Source organism: Diceros bicornis, chromosome 16, assembly GCF_020826845.1.
Source record: "Diceros bicornis minor isolate mBicDic1 chromosome 16, mDicBic1.mat.cur, whole genome shotgun sequence".
In the NCBI taxonomy this organism is placed as follows: Eukaryota; Metazoa; Chordata; class Mammalia; order Perissodactyla; family Rhinocerotidae; genus Diceros; species Diceros bicornis.
In genome coordinates this window covers 14009603-14026583 of record NC_080755.1, presented here as the reverse complement: position 1 = coordinate 14026583, position 16981 = coordinate 14009603, and the positions used below count along the sequence as shown (strand labels likewise).

The following is a 16981-nucleotide window of genomic DNA, read 5'->3' as shown; positions in this document are numbered from 1 at the left end:
ACCATCACCACAATCAAGATACAGAACACTTCCATCACCTTAAATGCTCCCTCATACCTCTTTGTAGTCAATCCCCTATCTCATCCCAGCCCCTGATAAATTTTCAGTTCTGCTATAGGACAGTAGTCCCTTCACCAGATACAGGGATATTAATTTTTTTAACATTTTTCCAAAGCCATCCCATTTCTTACTTCATCCCAATTCAGTAAAATGTTACTACTGTCTCCTGTTAGTTTATGTGCATGATGGTGTCATTAATCATCACCATCATAACTATTTATTTTTCTACTTCAGACCACCATGCCTCATAGCTTCAATTGCCTACCAACATTCACTTTTCAGACATGTCAAATCCAACAAAGATATGTTTTAGCAGGCAGCTATTTGAACTTTGCAATACACTGCAGGGTCAGTCAAAGAACTGGCTCCCAGCCCTCATCCACTCAAGTTCTAGACCCCTGCTTCTAACATAAAATATCACAGGACTTACCTTCCCCCTCCAATCCAGTCAATAAACATTTATTAAGATCTTTTCCCTACTACTTCATATTTCATTTTCCCCACTCCATTCTTTACCAATCCTCATACCTTTCAGTCAATTTAAATATTTTTTATTTAGTGCATTCTGTGTACAAAGCATTCTCCTCAGTGTCATGGAAACACTTCTCTTTGTGACATGTTATCTACAACTATGGTGATCTTTCCACTATACTACAGACTAAGGATCAGAAAGTCTGCCACTTACCTGCTATATGTTGTTAGGCAATTCATTTACCCTTTCTAAGGTTTAATTTCATTTACAAAGTGGGAATAATACTTGCCTCCCCCAGCCCATGGGATTGCCGTCAAGATTAAATAATGAATGTGCAGGGCCAGTCCAGTGGCATAGTGGTTAACTTGACACACTCCACTTTGGTGGCCAGGGGTTTGCTGTTTCGGATCCGGGGCATGGACCTATGCACCACTCATTAAGCCATGCTGTGGCAGCATCCCATATACAAAATGGAGGAAGACGGGCAGAGACGTCAGCTCAGGGCTATCTTCCTCAGCAAAAAGAGGAAGACTGGCAACGGATGTTAGCTTAGAGCCAATCTTCCTCTCTCACACATAAAAATAATGAATGTGCAAAGTCTTATAAAAATGAGTATTATTGCTTTTGGTCCCTCATCCAAAATTCAGAGATATCGGGGCAGGGGGGGAATCCTTATATCTTTATACAGATCACTTATAGTTTTAAAATATGTTATCTCCCTAAAATAGATATAACTTAGATTTAAATAAATTACCAATTATACCATATCTCTTAACATCATGTCAGCCATTCTTGGCTTTTGTCACAGAAACAAACAAGACATTTTCTAATAATTCAACAACAAACAAATACTTATTGAAAATTTAAAATATGCCAAGCACTGCTCCAGGAACTAGTGGTACATCACTGAACAAGACAATCAGATACCTGCTCTCATGGCACCTACATATTGAGCATCAATATCTTAAAAATATAAGAAGCCCAAGCGCTATTTAAGTAATCAAAATGTGTTTTCATTTAGGAAAAAAAAATTAATCTCATAGGAACAGTAGATTTCCAAGCTCTTTTTAATTTGTAAAAGAAAAATCTGTTTTTTAATATGGCAAACTATTCTTTTATAGTCTGTTCACATTTAAACAAATTCTTCACAGGTTCCTAAGAAAAGAGCAGGTCCTTTCCTTTTGGCAGACAAAGGAACAAGGTACTGGGAAGCTACAATGATGACTGAGGGTAACACTTTATTTGGATTCTTTTATCAAATTTGATTTTCTCTCCCTCTCCCCGAAAACATCAGATCAACCAAACAAAACCAGCTTTTTCAGAAAACGCTCATTCTCTTTCATAAATCTCTTTTTTCTTAAACCATATTTTAAAAAAGAGAAAAGAATTTCTTAAATGGGAGGCAAGTTTTTTCCATCCAATCCTACTTTTTTTTGTTTTCCTCACAACAGCTTCCCAAATAAGGTATATGCAGAAGCCATAATGTCTAGCTACTTGGCAACTGTTCAGTCCCTCCCAAACCTGGCTATGCAATCACCTAGGACCTGTTAAGAACACAAATTTCAGCATATTACATCTCCCAACTCCAATTCTCAGATAGTATGGCTGTGGTGAGGCCTACAAAAATCTGTATTTGGTCTTGATGTGGTTGATCCGAGAAGAGGCATTTCGAAATCTTTCACTACATCACCCAAAGAGTTACCATTAAGACAAAGCAGCATACAGGCATCCTTCCATTAAAGGACCAAATGTGATCCCAGCTGTGGTCTTAAGTTGGCAGTCTTCGGCAACTAGTTGGCAATACTTATTCTAATGTCAGATAACTTAACAATTTAGCAAAAAAGTCATTTCCAAAAAAAGATAAAGAATAATAAATTATCATTACTTGGGTTTCTCTTGATCAGGAGTCCCCACCTAATTTAGCAGATATTTGTTGTTTGGGGCCGCCCAACATGTCATTTCCCTTTCTCTTGGTAACTGAACTCCAATTTCCACCCCTTCCTCATGCAACTCTAATATATCTTGGTATAAGCTGACTCATCCCCAGTTCTGAGACTGGAGCACATGATGAAAGCGTAAGCTTATCAACACACCATTCTTCTGACCTCTGTGATTGGTTCAGATATGGGCACATGATCTCAAATGACCAGAGCAGTTAGAAACTCTATTCGAAGGCTAGAAGAAGAGACTTTTTCTTCTCACTGTACCCGAACAAGTAGTCTTGGAAGCTAGTGGCAATCATCTTCCCACCACAAGGAGTTGTCTATCTGAGAAGGAAGACAATACTAAAGAAGCAGATCTGGAAAACCAGCTTCCAGTCACATCATTTGAGCCCTGAAAAAGACATTCCTGAAGCTACAACCTACCTAATAAGTATTCAAAAGCAAAAAACGTTCTTTATTGTTTAAGCTAATTTGTGTTAGGTTTTCCAGTCCTTCAAAATCAAAGGATTCCTAATTAATATAGGTAACAATGAGTAGAAATCTCTCTAGACCCTTAGCCTTCAATTCACTAAATTCAGTGGCACTCTGCAACTACTGTAACAAGGAAGAAAGGGGCAGGGACTGAGCTTGAATGCTACAGTTACAAAACAAGCCCATTGTTTTTACTTAGATTATAACTCATTTAATTATAATAAATTCTTACTCTAAAACTACCTGAGAAAAGCTATGTGAGGTTAATAACTTCTTTGTCTCCTTCTACTCAAAAAGATGATAGAAGCTATGGGGTACAGGGTTGGGTAGAGTAATGCCAAAAGGCCAGTGGCAGGATAAGCTCCTACAGGCAAAAAGGCTTTGGGGGCCAAGCCAGATGAACACAGGGCATGAGGGCAAAAGAGACCAAGGGGCACCCATTTATCATCAGCTTACACCATTGTTTTTGTTAGGTTTCAAACCCTGCTTTATAGATTATCACATTTGATGCTCACCACCACCCTAGGAAGTAAATTACTATTAACTCCATTTTACAGATTGAGGAAACGACTGCTAAAGAGAGTTTAAGTGACTTATCCAAGCTCAAAGAAAAGAGGGAAGGGAGAAGGGGTAGTATAATGAACATTTATGTTATTGCTGCCCTGCTCCACTTCCCTCATTTCCCTGGAAATTGCCTCCCCATTCTCATAGTTCTCATATGATCCTACCCTCCTTATCACAAGTGATTAGTCAAGGGGTGGGCAGCTGACCCAAGCTGAACCAATGAATCTTTTGCTCCAGAGCTCTAGATTTGAGACTCAAAGATCTGAAATCATTGATTGAAGCTGACACTGTTAGATATAAAGCTCCGGTCATATTCTCCACAAGTGACTAAAACCAGTCTATAATCAGAGAGAATGACAAAGAAAGAATAAGAGAATAAAGAGAGAGCCTTGCTTGCATTTGAGGCCCAAGTTCCAGTTCTTATTGAAGCTCAACCAAATCTTCACTTTTTTTTTTTTTTTTTTTTTTTTTTTTTGTGAGGAGATCAGCCCTGAGCTAACATCCGCCAATCCTCCTCTTTTTTTGCTGAGGAAGACGGCCCTGGGCTAACATCGGTGCCTATCTTCCTCCACTTTATATGGGACGCCGCCACAGCATGGCTTACCAAGCAGTACTTCGGTGCGCGCCCGGGATCCGAACCAGCGAACCCCGGGCCGCCGCAGCGGAGCGCGCGCACTTAACTGCTTGCGCCACTGGGCCGGCCCCCAAATCTTCACTTTTAATAAGATCAGGTTTCCCTGAATCTATAAATTCTTTTTACCTAGGAAAATTCAAGTTGAGTTCTACCACGTGTAACTGACAGAGTCCTAACTAATTCAGAGGGAAAGAACAGGGGAATGAGGGTGAAGGGAATAATAATTCACAACAATCAACAAGTATTAACTGAACAATAATGTCCAGAATTATGCTAAGCCCTCAAAGAATTCTCATTAAAGAAGTTAAGACAACACTCAAGACAGACTCATACAAGACAGCTATGATCAAGTTCTAAACGACATGAGACACATTATAAACATCGTAGGAGTTCAAAAAAGAAAACAGTATAACACAATTGTGACTTATGGTAGACTATAAAGATGAGAAAATTGGTGAAGACGACATAGCAGAGAACTCAAAGGGAGAGAAAGATAGAGCCTGGAACTGTGAGACAAAAGGAAAAAGCAGGCAACATGCTATAGAAAGTAAGAAAATCCACCTGAGGCACACAGTCTATTTTGGAGAATGGTAGGAACGAAGACTAAGTAAATACGCAAGCTAAGACCACATGACAAAAACCACGAAAGTTAAGACAAAGAAACATATAGTATGGATTATACTGGCAAACTGCTAGAGTGTGTCACTAATCCAAGAACGTTTGGTTGAAAATTTATAATTTTATTTATTATTTATTTTTCCCCCAAAGCCCCAGTAGATAGTTGTATGTCATAGTTGCACATCCTTCTAGTTGCTGTATGTGGGACGCAGCCTCAGCATGGCCAGAGAAGCGGTGCGTCAGTGCACGCCCGGGATCCGAACCCGGGCTGCCAGCAGCGGAGCGCGCGCACTTAACCGCTAAGCCACGGGGCCAGCCCTGGTTGAAAATTTAGACTTGGTGGGGCTGGCCTGGTAGTGTAGCGGTTAAGTTTGTGCGCTCCGCTTGGGCGGCCTGGGGTTCGCAGGTTCGAATCCCAGGTTCGGACCAACACACCCCCTATCAAGCCATGCTGTGGTGGCGTCCCATATAAAGCAGAGGAAGACGGGCACGGACGTTAGCCCAGGGCCAATCTTCCTCAGCAAAAAGAGGAGGATTGGCAAGGGATGTTAGCTCAGGGCTGGTCTTCATCACAAACAACAACAACAAAAATTTAGACTTGAGTAAGGCAGCAATAACAGAAAACAAAGATCAGATTCAAGAAACATTTCAAATAAAGAACCCCATATTACTCTTCTCCCAAGATTCCAAGTAGTATTTCTAACTAAGGTGTAGCCTTCATCAAATCTATAATATAAAGGTAAAGCAAGAAAAGCAGTAACTATACATCTAGATGAAACTATGACACTTACATATAAATTATTTCATTTAATCCTCATAATTAAAACAATGAGGGGCCGGCCCCGCGGCTTAGCGGTGAAGTGCACGTGCTCCGCTACTGGCGGCCCGGGGTTCAGATCCCGGGCGCGCACTGACGCACCGCTTCTCCAGCCATGCTGAGGCTGCATCCCACATACAGCAACTAGCAGGATGTGCAACTATGACATACAACTATCTACTGGGGCTTTGGGGGAAAAAACAAAAGGAGGAGGATTGGTAATAGATGTTAGCTCAGAGCCGGTCTTCCTCAGCAAAAAAAAGAGGAGGATTAGCATGGATGTTAGCTCAGGACTGATCTTCCTCACAAAAAAAAAAACAATGAAGTATTATCATGATTCTCATTTTGCACATTAAATATATTCAGGCTCAAAGAAGTTAGATAACTTGTCCAAGATCACACAACTAAATAAAAAGCTGGCTTGCAGAGTGGGGCGGTGGATAATAATCCACTTGGTCAGCACAAAAGTCCTTTTTCCCAGGACAAATTATGAAGATACATAATGATGACAATGATAATAATGACAGCGAACACCGACTAAATGCTGGAAACTACACAAAGCACGTTACACGCAATTATCACATTAATATTCCTAACAGGTTTATTACGAGTCTATGATTAATCTTATTTGAAGACCGTGTGTTTCAGTCCCAAAAAAGTTAAGAACTTTGCCCAAAGTCACAAGTCACAATTATTGGCTAATAATTGGCCAATCTGGGATTCAAAATCACAGTCTGACTCCAGAGCCCATGCTCTTAACCACTCTGCTATACTGCCTCCATGACCAGAGATTACTAGAAACAAGCAGAGGAAATACAATTAGGATGAGATGAGTTAACACTTTTAGAGTGGATGATAAAAATCAAAGAAATATTTTTGTCTTACTGTTAAAGACATAGTAAAAATTAAGCAATCAGTGAAAGAATAAATAGAAGATGTATATCTAAAACAGAATTTCTTGATAAGGATGAGACTTTAAATAAACTCACATCTAAAGACAAATTAATTTGGAGATGGTTTCAATTAGTGAATTTTGTATTATACTTCTAAAGATAACCAAGGTTCAGAGGTGGATATTATCTGTCAAAGACCATACGATTTTTCAATTTACAATTTACAGAGTCAATTAGAGACTAGAATTCAGGGCTTCAGACACTTGCCTGATCTTGTTCAGTTCTTCTTTCACTATATCATAGCCACATTCTCGGAAATCAAACAAATGTGTAATTCTGTTAGTGTTGTTAGAACTAAGATTTTTCATGTAAAAGAAAAAATTACAAAAAAAAATTTTTGTAAAAAATTACAAAAAAGAGATAAACAGAAATCGGAATTATCAGTATAAAGTATTTATTCTTCTTTTCAAAAATAAAATTTCATAGCTCTATTCACTAAACAAGGACAAGAAGCGAATTCAACTCAACAGCAGACTGTGGTCTCAGAATATCATTCCCCACTAAAACGAAAAGAATGGCTGATTTCCAAGTCTGGGGCAAGAAATGTAGAAGATGAGCCTAGCCATCTTATTATACCAAAAAAGAAGAAGCTCTATCAAAGATTATCAGGGTGATATACAAATAAGATGGAAGCCAATGTAAACAGGTTCCGTTAGTCAAAGACAGGACAAACCAAGCATCAGCAATGATGACAAAAACTGACTGAAACACACAAAATATATTTTAAAAAATGGTTTCCATAATGATGCCAAAAATAAAAAACAAAACAAAAAAGAGAGTGAAATAAATAAATAAATAAATAAATGCTGGATATATCTTATTGACCCTTATTGGATTGGATCAGTGGGGTCTTTTGCATACTAGCTTTGCAGGCAATGGGAGACCACAGTAGGAGACTGTAGAGTGGGAGGCCAATAAAAGCAGGGGGTATTTTCCCTTCCTGCCAGATCAACATGCTTCTCTCTACCTAAAACCACAGCCTCTGTCAGACAGCCCTCTCCATAGAGGGGTACCTTCCCCAACTGCTCTCTTCCCTTGTCCCTTCAGGCATAGAGGTGGTAGCAGCTCTCTTCCCCACTGTTACTAGTCCCAGGGTACTATATTATCCTTACTGATTTCCTTAATATTGTCCATACCTTTGTAAATAGTTCTTTCTTAACTTCCCTCAAATACCCAGTTTGAATGCGCCATGTCTATGACACTAAGATTCCAAAATACCTTACTTTGAAAAGTGGCAATTAAGGAGAAAGACTGAAGCATTCATCCTTTACTTTATGAACTGTATTTCACGGTAAGCAAACAGCCCTACAGAGGATGAGTGAAAGTTCTTAAATTCTTAAGTTCTCTTAACTGAAGAAGTACAGTTAATAAATGTGAAAGTAATGATAGAATTAGAAAATCATTATTTTGCTATCCTTAATGAAATAACTGATTCAACTAAAGATCATAAATGGATAGATGAAATGAGATGAAAGGATGATGAAGGATTTTAAAAAGGAAGTTTTTACAGATTGTCAACATCTGAACACACTAATCAACCTTAGCATCACTAAGGGTGGGCCAGCCAGATATTATGAGCCTCTTGATGTGATGCAAAACAAAACACAATCTATGAAATACTCTTGACTAAAAACTTGAAATAATTAAATCAAGCTTTTAGATCTACTACTAATTTACAGGAAATATGGAAGATACAGGAGCAAGTTAAATGACATCACAAGGAAACAAAAAGAAAAACCCAGAATATCAAACATTGTACAGAACCAATGACCAAGTTTCTTTCAACAAGACAACGGTGGGGGTCGGGGGTTACAGAAGATGGGGGAGAAGACTGCTCTACATTAAAAAGAGACTCAAAAGACCTAACAAACAAAAGCAACACGTGGACTTTGTCTGGATCCAGATTCTAATAAAGCAACTGTAAAAAAAGACATTGTTTTAGACAACCAGAGAAATCTGAATATAAACTGGAAATTAATGGTACAAGAGAGGTTTTAATTTTGTTAGACATGATAATGGCCATTTTGAAAATGTAAGAAAATGTTTTTTTCAGAGATGCTTACTGAAGCATGTAAAGGTGAAATGACAACATCTAGAATTTAAAATATTTTGGCAAGAAAAAGGGTGATTGATGAAGTGTGACAAAATTTTGAAAACTGTAGAATCTGAGTGATGGGGGTTCACTATACTACCTTCCCTGCTTCCGTGTATGCTTGAAATTTTTCGGTTATAAAATTACCAAACAAAACAACAATCCATGTTCTTTCCACTATAACCATAGTCTTCAAACTCAAGTGTGTCTAAGAATCCACATCTCATGCAGAATCCTAGGACTCATCCCCAAAAATTCCGATTTTGTTTGTCTGGGCCTGGGCCCAGATTCCATTTTTAACAAGTCTTCAAGTGCATCTGATACAGACAATCTACAGACTCATATCTGAAAATACACACTTAGACTACTTCACCACAAGTCTTTAAATATATCCCAAACCTTAAAGGAAAGGCATGATCATATCTCTTACCTCTCCTTCAAGCCTACCCCACTACTCTCTGCTCATAATTTATCCTTTTCCTGAGACCATAAATTCCATAAAAGCAGGCTCTATGTTTGTTTTTACTCACCATGGTGTCCTCACTGCCTATCAGAGTGCCTAGCACACAGTACACACCAAATAAATATTTGCTGAATGAACGAATGAACAACAGCAAAGAGAAAAAAGAAAAGTTAACTGTGGTCCACTATTCAAAATTAGCTCCAGGGAAAAATCTGAGATAAAATTTCAATTTCGTGCCAAAAGTCAGTATAGGAAGTATGGAATAAAGACTATAAATAACGTATGGGAATAATAATAAAATTAAAATAAAATAATAAAAATAAATAAACTTAGGAATAAAGAGGGGGCACAGGTTAGCCTACCTTTTAAAATATTACACAAGTATTAAGACCACCTCTCACCTCTCTAAGACAACAAACTTTGGACATTAATGTGAGCATTTAACTTCCTACTAATTCTTTAGAAACTATAATGAAAATTGTTTAGAAACTACAATGAAAATGTACCCTTATATTTCACAATCCCAAACAAGGAGGGCAGGTATATTAGAGAAATAAAGTACATGTATACATTTTAATGGATATACAAATTAGTGACTCAATTACTACTTTCTCTGTTCCAAAAATTATAACTTGAATACAAGTTACAAATGCAAAAAAGAATAAGTGCGAAATATAAGAATTAAAAATAAGTTTAGGATGATCTCCCAAGGCTATGTAGAACAAGTTCCCAAAATAGCACTTACCAAAGAGGGTCCCTATTTTTACATTCCTATCCCAACACCATTTAATTTTTTAACTTTATTTCTCAAATAATAAATCAATGACACAATTTTTAAGTTTTTAAGGAGGTGTAATAAACAAAGACTCACAGAATTTTTAGAGACACAATGGACATCACCAACTCTTTATTCTACAAATGGGGAAACTGAAGCCCAGAGAAGAAAAAAGATTTACTTGGTTACACAGAGAGTTAATAGCAAAACAAGGATATGCCAATGCTCTGAATTTCCAGTCCAGTGTTCTTTTCACTACAACCATGCTTATAGCATATTTCAAAAAATAAATATCTTCCATTGTGAAATGCAGTACTATTTGTTCATCCTTTTGAACATACATGTGTGTGGTATCCATCAGCTATGCTCTGGACTTAAACTAAATGGAAGCACTTCTTTTTTAGTGGGATGGGAACGGGGGACTGGAGCTCCTGGACCATCTTCAGCAACAGAATGCCATATGCAATATTTCCTGATATGTGGGCTTTTCTATTATGTATCATAATAGAATCTCTAGTTTTTACCATATATACACAATATCAAAACTTATAATCATGAAATAAAACTAAACTGTAAAGTTATGCAAAATCTAATCTAAAACTGAGAATTTACTCTTTGTTCATTATAAAATTTCACATGTGGTTCCTTCTGGATTAAAAACATTTCTGACTCAAGAGATTAATGAATGGCCCAATTCAAGTCTCTGGCTGTCACTCTAAGCCACCTCTCTATACACCCACAGGGTGCTTGTAGTGCAAGAGGGCCTATTTGCAGAACACCTACTGAAAGTATAAAAGATACACACAGAAAGAGAGCAAGATAACAACTAAACCTCTGCAAACCAGCTCCCAACTGCCTTTCTTATCAATCTAAACCCTTGGCACAAAGTAGGTATGTTATAAATCATGACTAAATGAATAAACAGTCTCCAAAAGCCCCTCCCCAATCTAGTGAAATCCATTCTAAATGTCTCCATTTTCAGTTACAATTGCCTTGGACACCTCAATAAAGTACAGCTGGTTTACGAATTTACAGGCATGGCTTGAGGTGCCAGATAAATTACTCTGTACTTAGAGAAGACGATAAACATCAACTTCCAACCTAAGCACAGTGACTAGCATATAACAGGAATGCTATAAATATGACAAAAATAATAGTTACCAATTAACAAATCCTTACTAAATACCATATGCTGTGATAATTGCTTTGTCTATATTATTTAATCCTTATGACAATCTAGTACTATTACCCCCACCTTTCCTGAAGATGAAATAAGCTTTGAGAGGTTAAAATAACTCACCTACAATCATCTAGTAAGTACATGGCAGAGACCACATTTGAATCCAAGTTTCGACCCTGCACAAAGATTTGCTGAATGAATGAATAAATGGAGTAATTTGTTTTTTTAAAAAATTCCTGCAACATATTAACATCCAAACAGTCTGGTCCAAACTAACCAGATATGCAACTGATACTGGTAACACCCATTAACTCATAAATTATGAACACTGGCAGGCATATAGCTTTAAAGCCCAAAGATTTAATGACCTCAGGTCTTTTCATTCCATCAACAGTAATATAACCCCAAAGGTGATCAATTCAACTGGCAGGATGCACAGGGGGATTATACAGCAATAATCTCTGGAATGCTAGCCAAAATCTGCTGAAATAATCTAACCTGTGGCATACAAGTGTCAAAGTTAAAGTTTACAACAAAAATTCCAGTTGAGTGAGAGGAAGAGTAATCATGTTAATGACAAAACAGATATGTAAAACAGAAGATAAAAGGACAAAACAGGAGAAAGCTTATTTTGGAATATGAGGAATTTGAGTGATAAAATGACATTCAAGTAGAGATGCCTAGCAGGCAGGCAGATATTTATGATTTAAAACCAGAAAAAAAGACTAAAAAGTAAAGATTTGGATATCATGGACATAGAGATGATAGTAGCTGAAGCTGTAAGAATAGATGAATTCTCCAAGACAGTGAAGAGAAAGATAAGTATTATAGGCTAAGATTGAGGCTGAGAGAAAAAGAAGTCCACAATGAAAAGATGGGAAGCACTGCACCAAGGAAGCCCAGGAACAGAGAATTTAAAGGAAGAAAAACTAAAAAAATGAACATCCAAAACTTCACTTACATTTATCTGCCTTCTACATTCTGAAAAACTGACTAATAAAAAATGGTAGTAACAAATATGTACAAAGGAGACAGCAGTGTCAGAACTTGGTGTGCACTGCTGAACCAATATTGGTTCCCTTCCCTCCATTCTACTCACTCTTTGCTATACCTCCACCAACTAAAAAAAACTAGAAAAAAAGGTCATGCTCTTAACTAGCATCCTGAAGCAGTGTGCTAAACACACTACAGGCAAGATAACTGCATTTTCAAGAAATGTATGTCAAACTTCAAGACAAATATATACCTAACCTTCCCTCCCACATACCCTTGTTTTTTCTTTTTTTGGTGAGGAAGATAGCCCTGAGCTAACATCTGTTGCCAATCCTCCTCCTTTTGCTGAGGAAGATTGGCCCTGGGCTAACATCCGTGCCCATCTTCCTCTACTTTATATGTGGGACACCACCCACAGCATGGCTTGATAAGCCATGCGTAGGTCCGCGCCCAGGATCCAAACCGAGGAACCCCGGGCCGCCAAAGCAGAGCACGCAAACTTAACCACTATGCCACTGGGTCGGCCCCTTGTTTTTTCTTTTTAAGGTACAAATCATACATATTTTTACCTCTGGAAAAATTAGACTTAATTAAACTCTATCCCTGTTTTCAGAAGTACTCAAAACTACTGAGAAATTAACAAGTCCTAAATAAAATAAACCTAAGGTAAAAAAAAGTTGGGAAAAGGAAAACAGCTCTTGATAATCATTATAAACTATAACGCAGACAGTAAGAGAAGCATTAGGACACTGGAAACAATCTGACTTACAGAAAACCAAGGTTAAATAATTTAGATGATCTAGAAAGCAAGTGAATGGTTACCATAGTATTATCTTAGTATCTGCAGACTACGTTAGCATTTATATTTGCAATATGAAAAACAGACTTATGTACTTCTTAAAATAAATTACATGTGTTCAAGAAAAGGTTGGATAGCCACTTATCAGGGCTTCTTCCAGCTACATTATTTTATAACTACTAACACTCATCATTAGCATCTCAACAAAAAAAGCTGTTTGTGGGTAAGGTGGTTTAAAAGACATTTGCCAGCAAACTCTTTGGAAACAAGAAAGTTTGGGAACTTTCATTTCTGAAGAGAGGATCTAGTGAAGGAAGTAGAGAACAAACATAATTTGACAACTTTATTTTTTGAGATTACAAAAAAAACCCTAGAATTTGAGTGCTGCACATGACAGATAATATGTACTCAATAAGTATCAGTTAAATAAATCAACAAAGGCCAAAATAATAGAGAAAGGCAATCAATTTAAAAGGGGTATTGTCCCTACAATACATGAGATGTCCAAAATCCAGACAGGGAAAAGTAAGAACAGACTCACTAAAAAAGGTAAAATTACCTGATAGGTCATTCTGAATGGTAGAAAGAATGAATGAATACTTGATAATAAACATAAAATATCATACAAAGAAAATTCATGCTAAACACTACAAAACTGGAAAAAAAGATTCTGTCTCCAAAGAAAAATTCAGAGTTACAATTGCCTTGGACACTTCAATAAAGTACAGCTGGTTTACGAATTTACAGGCATGGCTTGAGGTGCCAGATAAATTACTCTGTACTTAGAGAAGACGATAAACATCAACTTCAATTTTTACCAAGTTTACCAAAATTTCAACAACTATCAATAAACAATTATGGAACTAAACAGAAAAAGAGCCAAGATTATAAGATTACAAGAGGGAAAAAAATTTGTTGACTATTTTCTTTTTCAAAATGTTCCTTTATAAGTCTTGGGCTCCAAGATACCTGGCTGTCCTAACTCTGAAAGGCCTTGATTGCCTTTCTTGACACTTCCTCTTTGTTCAACTTTCATCTTTTACCTTTTTATCATTATCAGTTTCAACTTGCGCCTCTGTGCAAATGATTTCCAAACTGTTATTTTTAATTATGAGCTCAGCTTCATATCTCCAATTATCTACAGGTCATTTCTTTGTGGTTGTCCCACTATTCCCTTAAACACAACAAATCTAAAATTGAATTTATCTGCTGCCTGTTCTTCCGAAGCGACTTTCCAAACCCAACTTTGCCGTTTTCACCCATGTTTTCATCAGTCTTCCATAACCCAGGCTCAAAATTTTTAGATCATCTAACTATTTTCTCTCACTTTGGTTTCCTCTTCTTTTCTCAAACCCTGCCAATCAAGTTCCATCAATTCTTCCTTCCCCATTCTAATACCCCGATTTGGGGATTCAATCATTTCTGGACCATCACAAAAAATTTTTTAAAACTCCCCCATCTCTAGTCTCTTTCCACACAACCCATCCTGCACACCACTACCAGATTCATCTTCTTCGTTCATCCTGGCACAATCTTGTTCATAAATATTTAATAGCCACAACATACTGAAGAAAATCTAAACTCCTTAGGCTAGCGATCAAATCTTCCACACTGTAACCCTCTCTCTTTCCAACTCCATCTTCTGTTCCCCTAAACATGTCATAGCCAGTCATGTCTCCACCCTCTATCCATGTTATCCTCCACTCCTCCTCTGAATACCCTCTATCTAAATCCTATCCATCCATCATAAAGCATACTCTGGCTCTCTCAAATCACAGTGATTTCATCCTTTCGATATCCAAGAGCATATATTACCTACCCCAATTATTTTAAATTTATCACATATTTTCTCAATTTGTGAAGTGTTTTGCTTTATTTCTGTGTATGTACATGAGATTAGGTCTTGTTTTCCTAAATAGATTGGACTTGCAAGGAAAGAGTCCATGACTTACATTTCCTCGTATGCTCCACATTTCAGTAAATCTGTGAGGTTCCCACCAAATGAAGCTATGGCAAGAGGCTAAAACAGAACTTAAAAAAAGCTACTTACACCCTCCTTGTAATGCTAGCTTCATGGAATAAGGAGACCAAAAAGCAAAGTAAAATCAAAGATATATGGAAATTGAATAAATATTAAAATTAGACTTCTTAAAAGTTACAGAAATCCTTACTAGAAAGATGTATTCTAATTCTTTCCACTTCTCTCATTGAATAAAATGTTTTAAATTGTATTTAACATCAACCTTCCTTTCTGTTTCTGAATATGAAGAGCATCCATAACGTGGGTGAAATTTCAAACACAGAACCCACAAGACTCATATCTCATAGTCAAGGACGTTTGGAGTAATTTTGAAAGCTTTGGGGAGAAATTTTCTTGTAAAACCACATACATTTAAAAATATACACAGGTATTTAGAGTCACTGAATACATGTTAATTTTAATCAATCTACATGATTTTCCTTATTCAAGATGAGATTTTTAAATGTATTACTTCTCTGGCATTATTTTGCTCACTTAATCTTAATCCCAAATGTTGTATACATCTAACATTAACTCTCTAAGGAGGCTATCAAGTACTATCCATATACATACTCCCTGAACTTTAGAGATTATGTGGTTTTGTTTGGACTAAAATAGAATTATCACATAACTTTTAGTTGTTTAGTAAAGTAAAAAGAGAAACTCTTACAGAGTTTGCAATTATTATTACTGGGGGAAATTGACAAAACTTAAGAACTCTATTTACAGATAATTGTCTATGCCAGCAATCACCGAAATATTTTTATAACAGGATTTTGGCCTTTCTTATCATAAAAACTTCTTTAGAATGTTTTAAAAGTAACAGTGTAAAGCACACCACCACCAAAAAGGGCAATTAAGATAAAATATCTGTGCGGTACTTTTGTAACCAACAGTACTGTTAAAGGCATTAATATTGTGATGATTTATCATCAGTTATCTTGGGTTTTTACACTTAATAATCCAGCAAAAGTCACCTATGTCAGACTCAAGCTACCTCTGACATTTCAGCTCAAAAATCACTTCCTCAATATTGATCCTCCATTGTCACTTCCAAGTTTAAAAACTAAACCCTTAGGAGCCAAATCGCTGTAAATGGAAAGTAGTCTTTCCAATATTACTTTCAAACCGATCAGAAAGATTAATATTACGAAGATCGCCATTCAACAAACTATACACGTAGAATAACTTTGACGTGGTAACTTTTTATATGAAGCCTGCAGTAGAGGTTTATAAGTACCTTTTGTGTAATGATGAACTGAGTCAGAGCTAAAAGCTCAGAGAGTAGTTAGTACAGGGCCAGTCCAATGATAAATAGGGCCACGGCATGAGATTTCAGTGGTACTACAAGATTCTTCGGGAAAAACACCTTCCAAGATTATGCACACCTGAAACTTTCTTTTGCAAATAACTGGACCGAAAGCAAGAGGAGGGCAAAAACATACAGAACCTCAGACAAGCCAAAGAGAACAGTGCTACTCACCAGCAAACAATCCGAATTCACTTCCGATTTGGGATCCCGCAGCAGGTTGTCTATTTTTTCAAACCGAGTCTCAAAACTGTCCCCAGTCGACATGTTGCTGCTACTGTGACAATACTCTCGTACCAGCACCAGCAGCGGAAAGCAATTTCAACCAACTTCCTCCGGCGGTGGGTTCTCGGCCGCGGGGCAGAGGAGCCGGAACCTCAGGGTCACCAGGTGCGCCCGGTCCCCCCCCTCCCCCTCACTGAGGGGATCTCCGCTCTCCAGACCCCGGGCCGGGGGAAACAGCGACCCACAGTCGCTCGGACGCCCAAAGTCGCATCCCACCCGGCAGCCCCTCACGACAGCCGACAGCGCCGTCGCCACCAGCCTCGTCGCTCCGGCGAGGTGCTTCAGCCTAGCGGGCCCCAGCCGCCTTCGCCATGGAGGGTTCCCCGTCCCGAGATGGGCAGGAGGGAGGAGAGAGAGAGAAGCAGGGTGGAGACTCCTCCGGGCAGCAGGGGAGGGAGAAGAGGAAAGGCGAAAGCGAAGGGCGGGTGCGGAGCTGTGCCAGCTGCCGCCGCCGCCGCTTGGGCCACCGGCCGGGCCCGCTCCGCTCTGAGGCGCTGTAGGCGGTCTAGCCCCGCATCCCCGGCTCCACTTGG

At 38.1% G+C, this 16981-nt stretch overlaps 1 protein-coding gene across 2 annotated transcripts in view; it reads right to left on the bottom strand.

The window, feature by feature from the left end:
• ROCK1 (Rho associated coiled-coil containing protein kinase 1) overlaps positions 1-16710 on the bottom strand; it is a 150005-nt gene extending 133295 nt beyond the window's left edge. For both annotated transcript variants that reach the window (XM_058556841.1, XM_058556842.1), the window contains exon 1: positions 16338-16710. In XM_058556841.1, coding sequence (XP_058412824.1) covers positions 16338-16430 — 93 coding nt within the window. In that variant the 5' untranslated portion in view covers positions 16431-16710. The remainder of the gene's footprint in view (positions 1-16337) is intronic.
• Between the last annotated feature and the right edge of the window lie 271 nt (positions 16711-16981).